The sequence below is a fragment of the Aotus nancymaae genome, unplaced genomic scaffold, assembly GCF_030222135.1.
Source record: "Aotus nancymaae isolate 86718 unplaced genomic scaffold, 86718_ANA_hifiasm-v0.15.2.pri h1tg000099l, whole genome shotgun sequence".
Classification (NCBI taxonomy): Eukaryota; Metazoa; Chordata; class Mammalia; order Primates; family Aotidae; genus Aotus; species Aotus nancymaae.
The window spans coordinates 8,939,602-8,958,419 of record NW_026988514.1 but is presented as its reverse complement, the minus strand read 5'-3'; the positions used below and the strand labels follow the sequence as shown (position 1 = coordinate 8,958,419).

At 43.9% G+C, this 18,818-nt stretch overlaps 1 protein-coding gene across 2 annotated transcripts in view; it reads left to right on the top strand.

The window, feature by feature from the left end:
* The window catches only part of FRMPD2 (FERM and PDZ domain containing 2), a 126,593-nt gene that overhangs the window by 69,909 nt on the left and 37,866 nt on the right, over positions 1 to 18,818 (top strand). Inside the window, exons 15-20 of one of the 2 annotated variants that reach the window (XM_021676254.2) lie at positions 1,277 to 1,433; positions 9,580 to 9,790; positions 14,818 to 14,918; positions 15,191 to 15,283; positions 15,967 to 16,074; positions 16,171 to 16,287. In XM_021676254.2, coding sequence (XP_021531929.2) covers positions 1,277 to 1,433; positions 9,580 to 9,790; positions 14,818 to 14,918; positions 15,191 to 15,283; positions 15,967 to 16,074; positions 16,171 to 16,287 — 787 coding nt within the window. Of the gene's footprint in view, positions 1 to 1,276; positions 1,434 to 9,579; positions 9,791 to 14,817; positions 14,919 to 15,190; positions 15,284 to 15,966; positions 16,075 to 16,170; positions 16,288 to 18,818 lie in introns of those variants that run through there. The other variant, XM_064370056.1, reaches the window with a different exon arrangement.

Sequence of the window (18,818 nt, the reverse complement as noted above, 5' to 3'; positions counted from 1 at the left end):
ATTAAGTTAATGGTAAAAGGGAGTTTCTCAGAGAAAAAGCAGTGAATATTTATCTGCCTTTTGTTGATATCTGACGTGCGTGAATGGAGTTTCCTAGAAATGGTGACTATCAGGAATTAAAAGAGATCAGCCTTAAAGAGGATCAGGGGTTTCCGGGAGCCCTTTCAAGCATAAGCCCTGTTTCTATAAAGTTATCTTTATAGGAGCAAGCTGAAGGTTCTTATTGAAATAGATGGAATATCTAGAATAAAGATTTTATTTGGAAGTTTTGTATTAATTGAGATTTAATATTACCTAGATTTATATTTTATTATTATCAGAATCATATATTACAAAAAATATTTTTTTTCACAAGGTTCTATACAGGTAGCCTCATATAGGTCATCTTCACCAGTTTAGCCCAGTGAGCTGGACAAATATCATCACTTTGTATGTGGACCTTGAAGGTATAATGCGGGGAAGCATTTCTTTGTGGTGTGACCTAATTCCTGTGGCATTTTGAGGACTCCTGCTCTTTTATTAATCTGTAGAATGAAAATACTGATAGAATCTCTTATTCTGTAGCTGTGAAGACAAAATAAATTCATACTCCTAAAGCACTTAGAATAGAATCTGCCATGTTATAACCAGAAATATTACAACACACAGTTTTTTTTTTTTAACCTTTTTCATAACCCGACTAGTGGAGGTTTTGTCTACAACTTCTTAGAGTCTGTGCAATAAAAACAATGCGAATACTTAGTGGCTTTTCATAAGGCACACTGAGGGTTAGATTACATCCTTGCTGAGACCAATGTACCTGACCCATTTCATATTCTTTTCACCCAGCATGCTCTTTGGAAAATAGCAATTGTTTGATAAACAATTTGATTGAAGAATGAAGGAAAAACTAAAGAGAGGGATTTTCTTTAAGCTAAGAAAAATATCAGGCTGGTCAAGCACAGTGGCTCACTCCTGTCATCCCAGCACTTTGGGAGGCCAAGGCGGGAGGATCACCTGAGGTCAGGAGTTCGAGACCAGCCTGACCAACATAAAGAAACCCCATCTCTACTAAAAATACAAAGTTAGCTGGGCAACAAGAGCAAAACTCTGTCTCAAAAGAAAAAAAAGAAAGAAAAAGAAAAATATCAGGCCATTGGCAGACAGCATCTGCCATGTACTCCTGGATGCCTGCTACAGGATGTGGAACTGAGAGACTGAGCATTTTCTTGTAGTTGTGCATCAGTGGAGGGTTGAGGATGATCAATCTATTAAAGTCCGTGTTTGCTTTCTTCAGCAAAAAAAGTTCACCATCACAAGCAGTGTCACTGGGAAGAAGCACACATTTGTCACAGATTCAGCCAAGACCAGTAAATACTTACTGGACCTCTGCTCAGCCCAGCATGGGTTTAATGCACAGATGGGCTCTGGGCCGCCTTCCCACATTTTATTTGGTGAGTAGAAGCTATATTCTTCATATTCACTTTGAAAAGTTTGTTATTTCATAAAATAATTTGTATAAATAGACACAATTCATCTGGGGACCTCTGATAGAGTTGTAAATCTCTCTAATAATGACAGAAATACAATAAAAATGAGATACAGTTTTATTTTCTCATGTTGGCAAGAACTAAAATAAATAACACTGGGAGGGTAAATTGATCTGAGCTTTTCAGAGGGGAATTTGAAATATACATCAAAAACCTTAAAAAGTACATGTCCTCTTGGCCCCATAATTTTACTTGCAGTTAGATATTTATCCTAAGATAATCAATATAGATGTACACAAAAGTTGCTGCCCATGGACATCTACGAGGGTGTCATTTATGATAGTGACCATTTGAAAGCAATCAAGTATCCAAACATAGAAGACTAGATAAATAGACCAAGAATATTTATATAATTTAGACAGTAAAATTAGTTTTTGGACAATGATGGTATGTGAAACCGTACATGTTATGGTGCTAAGTGAGGAAAAGGAAGTTAAAAGACTGTATCCAGCACTGTCCAATGACACTTTCTTCAATGATGGAAATATCTGCTCTGTTAGTGTGGGAGTCACTAGCAACACAGACCTATCATGAACATAAATTCTCTGAAAAGGAATTTGAAGGAAAGAGACTTTATTCCAGTCAGTCTGCAAACCTGGAAGACATCACCTTTGGTATAAAACAAAGATGTGATCTAGAGAACAAAGAGAGGGCTTGGGTTTTACAGAGAGCGTTCCCACCCAGGTTCTCAATCAAGTTTATTTATGCAAATGAGGGAGTCAAACTTGCATAGTTCGGATTTGTTGATGCAGTGACGTTCTGACTGGTTGATATATCTGAGCCCTCATTCAAGGAGGCAGGTGAGCTCTGACTAGTTGGTTCAGGTGAGTTCTGAAAGTCCTGAAGTTAAACAGAAGGATGGGTATTCAGGGAACCCACAGTACCCTAGTCAGCAAATGGCCACTTGGCTTTATTTCATTTATTTTTATTTTTTAGGTTTTAGGTTTTATTTACTTATGAAACATAAAACAATTTTGGACAAAAGGTAGCAAACCTTGACACTTCTATGGCTTAATACATCAAAGGTTTGCTTCTCAGGCGCTTCGTAGTTTGGCTGTTTACTGTTTTGCACCTCTTCTCCAGTGAATTGGGGTCTCAGCTGCTTCCACAGAGAGCTCCATTATCTAGAACAATTACTCCAGAAAGGAAAGCGAGAGCTGTAAAATTGCACAAGACATTTTAAGAGCCAGACCCTAAAGTGACTCATATTCCTTCATCTGCATTTCATTAACAGAAAGTAGTTACACAGGCCCCAGGACAACTGCAAGAGGGGTTGGAAAGGACTTCCTGTGTGCCCAGGAAGAGGAAGTGGTGTGATGCTACACCATGGCCCTTGCTGTAATGGCTGCAGCCATCTGCTGTATCACCCTTAATTGAGAGTTTTGTATTAAATTCATAGCAGGGCCAGATTACTGAAGAGGCAGAGTTTTAATTTGTGTTTAGATTGGAATCCTTGCGAGGCAAAACACTAAAATGTCTCTGCAATACACATAATCTAAAGATCAGGTGGACAGTATGATAATCTGAATGCAGCATAGTTGAAGATTACCTACGAAGAATAACAACAAGGAATATCCTATTAAACAGCCGTGGGAGCACCTGTACCAATCGGGAGGCTATTTCCTGCTGCTTAGCAATTACAGTGAGAAATGTAACTCATCACATTCTTCTACTTTTGGTTACTTAGCAGATCTTTGCTAAGCAAATAATATAAATATTCTTATTTTACCAGGACTATATCTTAAAAATTTAAGGTACCTTGTATAGAAGGATATTTTTTGGCCTGAACTCATTTTTTAAAAACAAATTTCAACTTTTATTTTAGATACAAGGGGTACATGTGCAGATTTGTTACATGGGAATATCATGTGATGCTGAGGTTTGGAGTCTGGATCCTGTCACCTTGGTAGTCAGCACAGTATCTGATAGGTAGTTTTCTAACCCACCTCACATTCCTCCACCTTCTAGTAGTCCACAGTGTCTATTGTTCCCATATTTATGTCTATGTGTGATCAATGCTTAGCTCCTGCTTATAAGGAAGAACATGCGGTATTTGATTTTCCATTCCTGCACGAATTTGCTTAGGATTATGGCTTCCAGCTCCATCCATGTTGCTGGATACAAAATCAATGTACAAAAATCTGATCTCTATATACCAACAACATCTCAGGCTGAGAGTGAAATCAAGAACACAATCCCACTTAAAGAATAGCCACAAAGAAAATGAAATGCCAGGGGATACAGCTAACAAGGAAAGCGAACAATCTCTGCAAGGAGAACTACAAAACACTGCTGAAAGAAATCAGAGATGACACAAATAAATGGAAAACTATTCTATGCTTATGGATTGGAAGAATCAATATTGCAAAAATGGCCATACTGCCCAAAGCGATTTACAGATTCAGTGGTATTCCTATCAAAGTACCAATGTCATCCTTCACCAAATTAGAAAAAGACTATTCTAAAATTCACATGGGACCTAAAAAGAGCCTGAATAGCCAAAGCAATCTACTTTAAATTTGGGCCCAGTTAGCCGTTCAGAATTCATCTTGAGGGATTGGCTCTTTCAAGTTCACATTTATTCACACTATTGAGTACTTGAAAGGTGGCAAAAAGAACTGAGGGATTAAATTTTCAATGTAATTTAATTTTCATCCAAATAAATTTAAATGGCTACATGTGCCTACTGTTTTGAATAGCATAGTTATAGATAGATACACAACACTAATTTGGTTAATATTAATGTGTTATAAGAAAGAATACAGAAATGAACTGCACCAAAATGTTACTTGTTATTACTTTTGGGAGTTAGGCACGTGGTCATGACTGTTTTCTCTGCATTACCATTTTTGATATTTGTTAAACTTACAACAATGAACATGTATTATTGATAAAACTAAGAATGAGACTATTGGTTAAAATCGGGCACACATCATATAAGGCTAGTTAATATTAATTGAGCATTTACGAAGTGCTATGGAGCTATTTACTTTTTCCTGGCATTATGCTAAGTACTTACACTAATTATCTCCCTTATGTTCATAATTTACTGTTTACTCAAACTGCCCTTGTTAAGCAGCCCCATGAGGCAGGTACTAGCATTGTAGGGAGGAGCAAACCGAGGCTTGGAGGAGTTAAGTAATGTGCTAGCTGCTTGGTGATGGGTCTAGCCGAGGTCTGAACCTGCGGCTGTTGGGGCCCAGTGCCTGTACTATGGCCTTTCATAACCAGCCAAAGCATGGACTTCAGTGCTAGAGAGACTTGGTTTTGCGCACTGGCTTTACCACAGCTGCTGTCAATCTCTAAGCGTCGGTTCTTCTTTGGTCATAAAAGGGAACAGTATAATATAGTGGTTTACACCCTTCATGTTCAGAGCATGGTCCCTGGACCTGGAGCATGCATGTCATCTGGGAGCTTGCACAGGATGCAGAATCTCATCAGGCCTCACCCTAGACCATCTGAATCCAAATCTGCCTTTTAAAAAGAACCCAGGTGGTTTGGATATACATATACACTTCGGAAACACTGACTTGGAATGTGGCCTGTGGAGCCCAGTAAACTCAGGGGAGCACCACATTCTAGCCACGTGACTTCGGGCTGCTCACTTCCCCTTTCGGAGCTGGAGTGTCCTCATTGGCGCCCACAGGCCATCGTGTAGATTTGTGTTGTGCTTGAGTGGGATGGTGCCTCTAACATTTCTAGCTCAATGTCTGCCATTCTGTGCTCAGTGTGAGAGTAGTAATGGTGGCTGCTGTTCACAGGGGTTTGGTTCAGTGCCAGCCAATTCATATGGGAGCTGTGCCATTGGGTCCTGGGGCTGGCACAGGAGTTGGGGTCAACTGGGAACCAAAACTGCTGAACTTTGAGATTCAGAACCAAACACAGGAAATAATGGTAGCTTATTTTATTATTTGCAGCAGAACCAGATGAACATATAAACATTTCATTGAAACCACAGGCTGGTGGTTCCAGGATATTTCCAGGGAGCCAGAGGTGACAAATGTAAATTAGTTATACCTGACTTACCTACTATTGCTAAGAACAGTGTGTGAAACACCATCAGTATTGCTTTTATTGCCTGATTTCAGTGACTGTAAAATATTTATAAAGACTCCATGAGCTCACTTGTAAAATTAGTCCTTTCGGGCATATTTGGCTTGTAATAGGCTGTTTTCTCAAATTGCACATTTTACCATCTCAGGAGTTTTCAGGAATCTGACATTTATTTGCATTGAAAGGATGAGTTTAGAAAAAGTTTCCTTGCCTTTTAAAATATTTCTTCATTTTAGAAACTCTCTCTGCAGACACCCTTTTCAGTGACTACATGCAGCTGAGAACTGGCCGCCTCCAGCTGACGGTCCCACACATCCCTCAAGCTCAGGGCATCCGCAATTGATCTCTTCCTCTCACACAACTCGCATTGCCATGATATTTTTTTTTGTTCAGGTGGGTCCACTCAGCCTCCCTACAGGAAACTGGGAGTGTCTGGGCCTGCACTCTCTCTTCCCACCCCACCTGTCACCAAAACAGAGAGAGAGATGTCAAAGCTGGGGGAACCCAACACATCTCATATCCTTGAAGTGTAGGCACTTTACATAATGGACTTGCTGCTGGTACTCGTGTCCTGGATAATTGTCCTTCTCAGCCTGCAGAGTGACCTTTCAGAAGGAGCAATCCGATCATGTTCTTCTGTACTGAAAACTTGTTAATGGCTCTCTGCTGTCTGCGGGGACAAGCTCAAACTTCTTCTTCTAGAATGACATGGCAGACTCTTCCCACTCTGATCCCAACCCTGCCATATTCCTTGCCTTGACCCTTCCTCTTTGCTCTCTGGCTGTTTACATGCCAGCTTGCAGGCTGTTCAGCATACCAGGAAGGCTCAGCTACCAGGGCCTTTGTGCCCAGCATGGCCTCTGCCTATAGCGCTGTTCCCAACCCCTTCCTGGCTCAGACCACCAAGATAAGTCTAATTCTCTGTAAATAAATTTAAGGTAACCTCCTCCTTGAAGGCTTTCCTGATTGACTGCCCCCAGGTGGCTCTTCCTAGGTGGATGTACCACTCACTCTTCTGTGCAGACCTCTGTCTTCTCACCTGTACTATTCTGCCATTTTTATTTGTGGATATGACTGCCTGTAGTCAGCAGTGGACTGGGAGTTCCACAAGAGCAGCTCCAGCACAGAACAGAGGTGTGTCAGATGGGAAGTGGTTCATACATGCTTTTTGATGAATGAATGGATGATTTATGGGGAATTACAATCGTTTACTAAACCCTTCCTATTTTTGATATTTAGTTCACTTTTTGTTTTTCAGTATTGCAAATAATATGATAAATATTATTGGAAGAAACACTTCAGAGTGTAATTGTTGGGTGCCAGTGCGGGGCATTTTTAAGGTGACTGCTGTTTTCCTGAGTGCCATTTTCAAGCCCAGTATTGTCCTGCCTGTTTTGTTGCATCCTTGCTGGGATAGATATCATCGTATTTATCTTTGTTCATTTTATAGGTAAAAGTGATTTCTCACTGTGGCTTTATTTTGCAGTCCTTTGATTTTTGAGCAGTTGAGCATTTTCCAAGTGCTTCTTAGTCATTCTTCTGTGAATTGTCTCAATAAGCATATTACTCTATAGTTATATTTGGTTCCCTGGGGAGAAAGATAGATCACTGAGCTTTTACAAATGCATAATTTCAGGACTAAATCCAACAGGATCTGTCAGCCCTGCAGAGTGGGGCCCATGGGCCTTTGCTTAGCCCTTTCTCGTGAATGGCCTGGGGGCTGCAGGGGTGGTCTCGGCACTTCCACAAGAAGGCTGTAAGACAGCAGATTTGCAGTGAGCTGCCCAGAATCTTGTTCTGGGTCTCTTCCTCGTGGCCCTTGGCTCTGAGTGTATCTGTGCCTTTGTAACTGACTAAGACTTTAGCCCTTGACATGCAGATGGATTCAGCCTTATTTCCACAATTATGCTACAAGTCACCCACAGCAGGGAATAGAAACTGTCCACTGTCCTTGAATCGCCAGTGCCTTTGGGACATTCTTAGCAATGCTTCCTTCTGTTCTTGAAAGGCTGTCTACTTTTTTCTCTCCTAACTTCCAAAAAATCCCCCCTCCACTGTTTGTCCACCCAGTCAGCCCCATGAAGCTGAGGCCTGGCGATGACACTGGCACTCACCAGCAGCCCTGCCAGCCCACAGCTGCAGGCCGAGTCCCTGATGCTGAGTGCTTGACACCCAGGGTCTCATTTCCTGACCTCACTAAGCAGCCCCTGTCCTGTTAACCGAGTTTCGTCCTCAGGCTCCAGGTGCTTTCCAGCATCTCACAGGCCCTTGAGCTCTCTCTCCTCTGCTAACTTCTGTGAGTCCTCTCCCTCTAAGGAATGACTCCTTCCTGTAATCACAGTCTCTGTACAGTCATGCTTCAAACCCGCTAAACCTCTCTGAGCTGAGACCCTGCCTCCACTGACTCTGCCTAGAATATCCCCCGTGGGTATTAATGTCCATCGTAACTAAGTCTAAGGTCACTATGCCTTTGGGCCCTGGTGGACAGAAGGCTGGGCGTGTCTCAGATCAATCTCCCCTGCTGCTGTCATTGTTTTGGTGTCCTCTGCATAACCATTTTCCAGCGTGGACTGTGGAGTCTGCAGATTTGAGTATGAGTCTGCTCTACCACTTACTGGCTTTGAGACCATGAGCAAATTATTAACACTCTCTTAGCCCCAAGTTTCATGATCTATAAATTGAGTCTAATAATGTCTACCCCATAGGGTTATTGTGAGGATTAAATGAGGCAATGCAGATAATGTGTTTCCTGCCATGCCTGGCACATAATAAGAATTCAGCAAATATTAGTGGTTGGTGTTGCCATTACTGCTGTTGTTGCTGTTTCTGAATAAGGCCAAGCTCTGGAGTAAGATATTCTGCAATTTGTGCAAAAGCTGCAGGTAACATTTAATTTGCTTATATTCTTTCATTGCTTTTTGCCTACTGTATGTGAGTGATGGTACCATAATGCCTCACGCATACAGAAAATTCTCACAAAGTATTTTTTTAAAGGCTGGCTTTTTCAGTGAGCACAGCCCTGGCAAGGAACCAGACACCATTGTAGGAACAAGAGGGAGGTCTGTTTAAAGAAATATATGCCCGTGGATATCCCGGAAGTGGAGGCACTTTACCAGGCCCTAGAAGTACATGTGCGCACACACACACAGAAACCAGGAGCCACACCACTACCATGTGTCTGACCATTCTTTCCTTCTTGGTTTTAACAAGGCGCAGATGGTCAGAATGTAGTCATCATTTTCCTTCCTTAAAATACTAACTTGGCTTTATGTAAAGCCTCATTAACTTGAAAGCTCTATTTTTTAAATCCTTTTTTTTTTTAATGAACAACATGAATAGTGAAGTGGAGAATTACTCACATCTATGGTCTTAAGTTCAAGACTTCATCAAAGTTATTTATTAAACATTTCTGCATGAAAGGAGAAAGGGAAGTGTCAAAGCTGGAGGGACCCAACACATCTCCTATTATATTTCAGGAAATAGGACCTTGCACTAAATATGATTACCAGGGCAAACTAAGCTCTGTAGAGATTAAAGGTTATACTCCACAGAGCAGAGCCTAATCTTGGGATCCCAGGAGATTTGGAAGGACATTTGTTAGAATATTTTGGAGGACAGATCTGTAAAAGCAGAAAACAGAAGGGGATGGGGCAGCTGATTTCACAGGAGGCTCTGTGGGAGCCCGACATGCCTGCAAATGCTCTAGGGTTAGCACCCATTTAAACAGGCTCCTTGGCTCTGAGTCCTGTCAGCTTCAGGGGGAGAGAGAGCGTCTTGTCTCTTCCATCTTCTGTTTCTGAGGTTTCTTTCATTAGCAAGTGCTAATGAGGAGAACTTGCATTCCCAGGGATTATCGCAGGAGACAAAATAGCAGCAGAAAAAGAAAGGAGGAGGAGAGTGGGGGCCCAGTGATATGTTACAACCACCAGAGCAATGGATCCAGCATCATTCGTGTGTGTGTGTGTGTGTATGTCTATCTTTTTCTCTCCAAATTCAGACCATGATAAGTTTGTGCAAATGGCCAATTTGAGTCCTGCACACCAGGCCCAGTCTAAACCTCTCATTTGGATTCAGAGATTGTCATGCTCAGAAAATGAGTTGTTCACATCCAGGCTTCGGGATGCTGCAGGAGGCTTGCTGAGTACATCACTGGATAACTTCAACGTGGACACCAGCAAGCAGGCTGGAACAGAAGGCACTGGGCGCAGGTGGGTGTGACACATTTGTTCTCTGGGCCCAAACCACCATGTGCTTGAGGCTCTGCAGTGATCTGTACTGCAGAAATTGTTTAAAGGATGTTAGATGTCTAAGAAAAGCATATATTTATTGGGTAACTGTCAACCAATTCCACAGAGATTTACAGAAGGCCAGCTGTGGGGTAAGTCTATGTTAAACACTCTAGGGCAAACATCCCGTTCCTCCTTCTATGATGCTCCCATCTTTTGATGAAGAAAGAACTAGATGATAATATGAAATTGGAGATGACAAATAAATAAGTTGCAATAAGCCCATTTGGCCTTATCGCCAGCCAGGTTCTGTTCTGAGCGTGTGTACACATAAACTAATGTTAAGTCTTACAGCTCTGTGAAGTATTTCTGTTGTTCTCATCACATCACAGAGAGGAATCTAGGAGTTAGGATCTGAACACAGGCAGCTGGCCCTAGAGTCAGACTCCTACCCTCTACACCATGCTACATTTCCTGCTGATGGGTTGCTTGTAATTTAAATTTGTATGTAAAAATAATGAGCATATAAATGTAACTTCGCATGACAAAACAATTCATAAATGTAAAAATAGCTTAGGACTTGGATTACATTTACACTGCAACTTACAGAAATAGCACAGATTCCCAGGCAGCATATGACCAATGAAGGAGCCATTTTTTGGAATGAGTTTTCCAGCTACTTCAGCAAGTAGGTAAGGATGATTCATTTGAACTGAAAATCTATGTGTATCTCTATATTATCTATACCTGTATCTACATCCGTAACTATCATCTTAAAGTAATGCTTAGAAAATTATTGCCCCCAATTCTGGTGATCCAAATGTGCACTGCTGTGCACCACAAACTAAATCAACAGTGGTGAAGCAAAACTGTTTGGAGCATCTATTGCTGTGTAACAACTGACCCCAAAGCATAGTGGCTTAAAACAATGACCATTGTGTTATTTCATTTCACAATGAGCTGGATTAGAAATTCAGGCAGGACTTAGCTGGGGAATTCTTCTGCTTCATGTGGTGTTGACAGGGGTCCAACAGATGCTAAACTAGTCTAGAGGATCCAAGATGACTTTGCTCACAGGCTGGTTCCTTGGTGAGGATGGTTGGGATGCAGTGCTCACGGAGCCCCTCTCCCTCCGTGGGTAGTCTCGACCCCTCTCCATGTGGAGTCTTCAGCAAGGTTCTGCATGGCAGGAGGGTTCCAAGAGCCCAAAAAGAAGCTGCCAGTTCTCTTCAAGTCTAGACCCGAAGCTAGTGTTGTGTCACTTCTGCCGTATTCTTGGTTAAAGTAATCACAGGTCAGCACAGATTCAAAGGGAGCAGAAATAGCCTCCACTTCTTGAGGTAGGAGTGTCCAAGAACTTGTGGGCAGCTTTCATCTGTCACCCAAACTAATGGCACCTTATAGCACCTCATCATTCAAAAGGCCGAAGAACCCATGACTGGCTCAAGGTCATGTTGAGGATGTGTTGTCTGCAAAGCATCCTTCCTGAGGTCCGTGGCCCTTCCAGCGACTGGCCAGTGGTCACACACAGTAGGGGCTTTTCAGTGTTGCATGGTAGCTGGCCTTCTTGATAGAAAGCTGAATTAGACCCTCTGTAAAATCCAGCACAGCTCTAATGTTAGTTTACAAATGCCAAATTTTCATGACCCTTAATAACTCACATCAGAAGTTACTCGTAACCCTTGTTTGAAAAGAGAAACCTAAATACTAGGCTTTTGAGTTCTTGGAAGACTCTCCCCACCCCACCCTCAAGCACAGCTTGAGACAATGGTTTGGGTGTGGGTATGTTTTTGTGGAGGTGATGCCAGGAAGGAGTGAGTGGGAGAGTGAGTTGGGGAAGCAGGCAAAGTGCTCACAGGGGTGGGAGTCACCAGGTAACTGTTGAGGGCAACCAGGGCTCAGCTCCACAGAAGTATGCAGAAGGCCACCTAGAACTGCAGGACAGAAGGTGGACACCATGTGCCGGCTCCCACTTCCCTTTGGTTGAAGGATGGGAGGCATGGACTCTCTCATGCTTTTGGATAAGGTGGGAATATTGGGGGTGGAGGAGATGACTCCCAAGATGGACAAGAATCTCTAGAGCAGAAAGAGGGCCACACCTGAGCTAGGATGCTCTCAGCATGAGCTGAGCCTGAGCTCCCGTGGAACGACCCCCAACAGCTGCAGTTGAAGTCTGTGGTGAGCCAAGGGCTGTGACAGTGATGCAGATGAGACATTTAGCATTTCTGTCATAGTACAGAAACCACTTTGCCGAGGGCCCCTTCTGACAGGGTTCTGGATCAATCCCCGCATCATGGAAGTCCTTCACCAATACCTGTCCCCTTGTCTTGTGCTGTGTGACCTCAAGGAAGTTATTCAGCACCTTGGGACTCAGTTTCCTCTTTCGTTCAGTGGTGGTAATAGTCATGCCTCCCTACTGGGTGGCTGTGGGAGTTAAACCATGTTATAAAAGCTGAACGTGGGCTACTCTGTGGTGACTGCCCTGATGCTGGTCTCAAACACAGTGTGAGGCTCCATGAACAGTGCTGCCATTTCCAAACAAGGGCACTGGGGAGGGCTGTGTGGGGAGTGTGACATAAGGCCTTGACTGATGAGTAGGATCTGGTCCCCGTGAGAGGAAGTGGAGGAACACCATGAACACAGGCCTCCTTAGCCTTCTTACTAGAAAAATGGATTGAGCACCTACTGTGTGCCAGCCCTGGGCCAGGTGTGGAGGATTCGGCAGTGAGCAGGACAGATGCCGCCCCTACCTCATGAGCTCACAGGCTGGCGGAGAGGTGGCTCACATGGGGTCTCTGTGGGAAGGAGCAGGTCAAGCCACTGGCCTGAGCCTGGGCATGTGACCACAGGAGGGAAGGCTGACATGTGGAGGTAGGATCCCCTCACCAGTGGCATTCCTGAGTAGTAGTTTACACAGCACCTCTTGGAACAGAGGTGCCAGCAGCTGCCTGCCCTGAGATACAGTTCCTGGCTGCCCTCCCACCCCTGGAAGCTGGCCTCTGACTTCACATCACTGCTTCTCTGAAACATTTCCCCACTGCCTCAGGCAAAGGTGTGGCTCCTCCATGTCCCTGGCTCCAGTTAGGGCAGTGCTCTCTGTCCCCTCCACCCTGACCCCCACATGCTTCTGTCTGTGCTGTTAATCATGGAACTTCTCCAGAACAGCAATGTGCCTGGTGCATCCTTAGCTCTGAAACTGGCAGGGGAAGCTGTCAGTAAATGGATTTTTTTTAAAGTTTGCATTTAAAAATGTTTTTAAATTGTGGTAAAATACACATAATATATCATCTACCATCCTAACCATTTGTAAGTGTCCAGTTCAGTAGCATGCAGTTCATTCACGGTGTTGTGCCACCATCACCGAAGTCCATCCCCAGAGTTCTGTCCATCTTCCCAAACTGAAACTGCACCCATTCCACACGACTCCCATTCCACCCACCTCAGCCCCGGGCAACTGCCTCACTCCTTCTGGTCTATGAATGTGACTGACCACTAAGAGGTTCCTCGGATGAGTGGAATCATTCACATTTCGTCCTTTTGTGACTGACAGTGATTGGCTTTTAAGCAGTAAAGGGTTGCATGTGTGGTCCAGATTACATAGGCCATAGAAATCTGGGCCCGGTAAAGCCCTTCCTTTTCTCTAAAGGCCACCAGAAGTCCACCTCAGCCTCATTGCTCCTCTTGGCTCCTCTCAGACTGTGGGGATTTTGCCATCCTTTGAGCACATGAGCACCCTGTCGTTGCCTCTCCTCAGGCACCTTGACTGGCTCTAAGAGTCATGAAAAGCATCCACCCGCATCCACAGCAGGCTGGGGACTCCCAGAGGACGGGGCCCACCGTTATGCTCAGCGCCTTGGAGCCCAGGCCTGGCAGCTGGGGTTCTCAGTCATGTGGGTTGATCGTGCTGCAAGGCAAGCACAAACAGGAGCCAAGTCAGAGTGAGGCCTCATCTGTCGCCAGCCTCCAAAGCTACGCTATGCTGTACCTTGCCACACCACTAGACTTCTCCCCCACCGCCGCTCCTGTTCTTCCCTTTCTGACTGCAGCCTCTTTGCACAGTGCCAAGCTCCCCGCAGAGAGCCCCTGCTGTCACAGCTCCAAGGCTACAGGGGAAGGGTTCATGGGAAACTGTCCATGCCAGCGTCCCCTGCCATGGTCCAGTTGCTTAAAGCTGTAGGATGGCTGTGGGGCTCTGAGGGGTGGGGTCAGTCTGGGTAACCAGGGAAGCGGAATCTGCTCAGATGTTTGGCCATCCAAGAGGCCCAGAGCTGCCTTTTTCCAGGGCTCTGAGATCCACAGCTTTACATCAATTGTTCCCTCTCACTGTAGACTTTGCTCACCTCTGAATGTTGCTTCTCTCTGTGCAGAGTGACCCTGGGTCTGGGGCAGCGTCTCCCTTGACTCATTATTCTGCTAGTCCCTAGTACCTTCTTTATTTACTAGCATGCGGCACATTCCGTCAGGGTCAGTTGAATGCCTGCATGAATGCTTCTTATTCACAGCGTGGTATGATCAGGCAACACCCAACACAAGCGTGTACAATGATCAAGCAGGTCAGTGACCCTGTGAAGCCCTCGAGCACATGGTAGGTGGGGTGTGGAGGGTCCTGGCCCTGCTGAAGGTCTTCAGCTGAAAACAGAAGCAAACAACAAAACATCAACAACTACTAAGAGTGCTGGTGTTCGACGGTTACTATCTCATTTCGGCTCCATTACAGCCTGAGAAGTAGGAATATTATTCTTATTTTATGGTTGAAAACATGGAGGTTTTGCAGGGCTGCATATCCTGCACATAGCAGGAAGCTCATATGAAGCTGAGTGACCTCAGTGTCCCCTCTGAGACATAAAGATCCTAGAGCCATTCTTCCCAGTGCCCTCCTGATAACTAGATCAGCTCTGAGGAGCTGCTGGATGACTGGACAAGGCCAGTCTGCCCTCCGCAGGCCACCAGCCATACTCAGAAATGCCTCCTTGAGCCACCTTATCTAACCTCATTGTCTTTCCCCGTAGACCCTGCACTGGCCGGGAGCAGCTGAAGAGTGCCTGTGTGATTCAGAATCCAACGCCCTGGGACTCTCTCTCTGGGCCACTTGTTCAGAGCATGCATGCAGGTACGGACCAGGCCATAGCCCACCCTCTTCTTGACCCTGCTCTTTAAGCTGGAACTTGAGCAATGCTGGGTGACACTCCAGAGAGGCTCATGCGACTGTGTGTTCAGGGATCAATTCCCAGCACTGCCGGGAGATTAAATGTGAACTACTTTCATTTTCAGGGATGTGTGAATGTGTGTGTGCATGTGTGTGAAATACTGTTCACTTCTTTTGTATTAGCTCCCAAACAATTTGCGGGAAAAGCATAATGTGGTGCTCTGATTCCACTCTAGGGTCACAGAATAATAGGAGGAAGAGCTTTACAGCTGAATCAGGCCGAGAAATCTTGCATGTGACACTGAAACGTGACCCACATCATGGTTTTGGTAAGAGGGCTCCCTGCAGGTGAGGCCCAGTCTGTACTGCTGGGCAAAGTGGGGAGGTGTGTGCTGTCTTCTCTTTCAACTTGTCTACTCTCCATTCCTACCCCTCCTCTCCCAGTTTGCCTTCTGTTTTTTTTTTTTTTTTTTTTAATCCCTTTAAGTGTCCCTAAAGAGCAATGAGACTTTTGTTTCAAAGTTTTTCTTTGAGGCCTGATGCATTTTTGGGGTGCATCTGAGCACAATGTAAAAAAAGATTATTTCCCCCAATACTGTGTAACAACTCTCCTCTAGTCAGAGATGGAGAGGAAGAGTCAACTTTTCTCACCTCTTACTAGTGACCACCTTCTAAGACCCTAAAACTGTATAAGAAACAAGGTACGGAGACAGGTACTTGATTAAAAGTCATTTCTTTCCTATGTCTCATTATCTACTGGAGCAAAATCCAGTACATATTGGTGGTTTGCGTTCCCAGCTTTAGCTGTGCTTACTAATGGGGAACAATCCACTTTTCTCCAAGTATCATGGCAGAGTAGAAAGGATCCTCTATTTGAGGATCAGAAGACCTGGCTGTAACTATCAGCTAATGCCACTTGGTAGCTGTGTGATATCGGGGAAATAGCCTAATGTCTTTGAACAGCAAAATCACTAAGTATCATCTTATCATAGACTATCATCTTGGATTACAGGTTTTGTCATTAATGAGGGAGAGTATTCAGGCCAAGCTCACCCTGGTATTTTTATATCTTCTATTATACCTGGAGGACCAGCAGAAAAAGCGAAAACGATCAAACCGGGTATATCTTCTTTTTAAATCACGAGAGATACTGTTTTAAGAAACCATTCTTTTTTTATTTCCTCTGAAAAATGATTGAGATATTTTATTTTTCCAGGAGGGCAGATACTAGCCCTGAATCACATCAGTCTGGAGGGCTTCACGTTCAACATGGCTGTTAGGATGATCCAGAATTCCCCTGACAATATAGAGTTAATCATTTCTCAGTCAAAAGGTATGTTTTAACTGCTCTCAGGAGTTGAAGAGCCTCCTCTGTTTTCAGGAGAACGTGACTACTGTGAGGTACTAGACTTTGAAGTCCATGTAAGTCTTTTGTATTGCTTTCCTCATTGGTTTGCAAAGAAGCAGTGTAGTGGCACAAATCAATAAGCTTTGCAATTTCAGGGGCAGAATGGGTGTTGTCATCCATGTCTTTCTGAAAGGGAGTAACCTATTCTAATTCTTTGTTAGACACAGCTGGATACGGCCACTTCTTTTTTTCTGTCAACTCTCCTTGCATGGCAGGGAGGACCTTTTTATTGACACCCAAAGTCCTTGTTGAAAGTGGCTGCTCCAGGATTTCTATAGTTTGGGTTTAGGTATAGGAATCAGCTGGGGAGGAGACAGGAACTGTTCTTTGTTAAACTTTTATTTTAGGTTCAGGAGTACACATGTAGGTTTGTAATTACAGGCAAACTCGTGTCACAGGGGTTGGTGTACAGACCATTTCATCACCCAGGTGCTCAGCATAGTGCCCAATAGTTGTTTTTCTCGATCCGCTCCCTCTTCCCACCCTCATCCCTCAAGTAGGCCCCAGTGTCTGTGGTTCCCCTCTTTGTGACCATGGGTTCTCATTATTTAGCTCCCTCTTATAAGTGAGAACGTGTGGTATTTGGTTTTCCTTTTTTTTTTTGAGATGGAGTCTCACTCTGTCACCCAGGCTGGAGTGCAGTGGCACGATCTTGGCTCTCTGCAGAGTGTACCTCCCAGATTCAAGTGATTCTCCTGACTCAGCCTCCTGAGTAGCTGGGATTGCAGGTGTGCACCACCACACCCAACTAGTTTTGTATTTTTAGTAGAGATGGGGTTTTTCCATGTTGGTCAGGCTGGCCTTGAACTCCTGACCTCACATGATCGACCTGCCTCCGCCTCCCAAGGTGCTGGGATTACAGGTGTGAGCCACCTCACCTGGCCTGTTCTTAAAGCTGAATTTGCATGGCAAGCATGCTGTTATTACTTGATGAACATGTTCCTGATCAGCCTAAGAGTAAAGTATTTTTTTTTTTAAATTGTACTCTAGATTCTGGGGTATATGTGCAGATCATGCAAGATTGTTGCACAGGTACATTCACGGTAAGGTGGTTTGTTGCCACCAACCCCTCATCACCTATACCTGACATTTCTCCCCACATTATCCCTCCCCTTCCCTCCCTCCCATTACCCCTTCCATAGCCCCCCACAATGGACCTCAATGTGTGATGCTCCTCTCTTTGTGTCCAAGTGTTTTCATTGTTCAACATCCACCTATGAGTGAGAACATGCGGTGTTTGATTTTCTGTTCTTGTGTCAGTTTGCTGAGAATGATGGTTTCCAGGTACATCCATGTCCCTACCAAGGACATGAACTCATCATTTTTTTATAGCTGCATAGTATTCCATGGTGTACATATGCCACATTTTCTTTGTCCAGTCTATCATTGATGGGCATTTGGGTTGGTTCTGGGTCTTTGCTACTGTAAACAGTGCTGCAATAAACATGCATGTGCATGTGTCTTTATAATAGAACGATTTATAGTCCTTTGGTTATAAATCCAGTAATGGCATTGCTGGGTCCAATGGAATTTCTATTTCTAGATCCTTGAGGAATCACACACTGTCTTCCACAATGGTTGAACTAATTTACACTCCCACCAACAGTGTAAAAGTGTTCCTATTTCTCCACATCCTCTCCAGCATCTGTTGTCTCCAGATTTTTTAATGATTGCCATTCTAACTGGTGTGAGATGGTATCTCAATGTGGTTTTGATTTGCATTTCTCTAATGACCAGTGATGATGAGCACTTTTTCATATGTTTGTTGGCTTCATATATGTCTTCTTTTGAAAAATGTCTGTTCATATCCTTTGTCCACTTTTGGATGGATTTGTTTGTTTTTTTTCTTGTGAATCTGTTTTAGTTCTTTGTAGATTCTGGATATTAGCCCTTTGTCAGTTGGGTAGATTGCAAAAACTTTTTCCCATTCTGTTGGTTGCCGGTTTGCTCTAATGATTGTTTCTTTTGCTGTGCAGAAGCTCTGAAATTTAATTAGGTCCCATTTGTCTATTTTGGCTTTTGTTGCCCTTACTTTTGTTGTTTTAGTCATGAAGTCCTTGCCTATGCCTGTGTCTTGAATGGTTTTGACTAGGTTTTCTTCTAGGGTTTTTATGGTATTAGGTCTTATGTTTAAGTCCTTAATCCATCTGGAGTTAATTTTAGTGTAAGGTGTCAGGAAGGGGTCCAGTTTCTGCTTTCTGCACATTGTTAGACAATTTTCCCAACACCATTTATTAAACAGGGAATCCTTTCCCCATTGTTTGTTTTTGTCAGGTTTGTCAAAGATCAGATGGTTGTAGATGTGTGGTGTTGCCTCTGAGGCCTCTGTTCTGTTCCATTGGTCTATGTCTCTGTTTTGATACCAGTACCATGCTGTTTTGGTTACTGTTGCCCTGTAGTATACCTTGAAGTCCAGCAGTGTGATGCTGCCAGCTTTATTCTTTTTGCTTAGGATT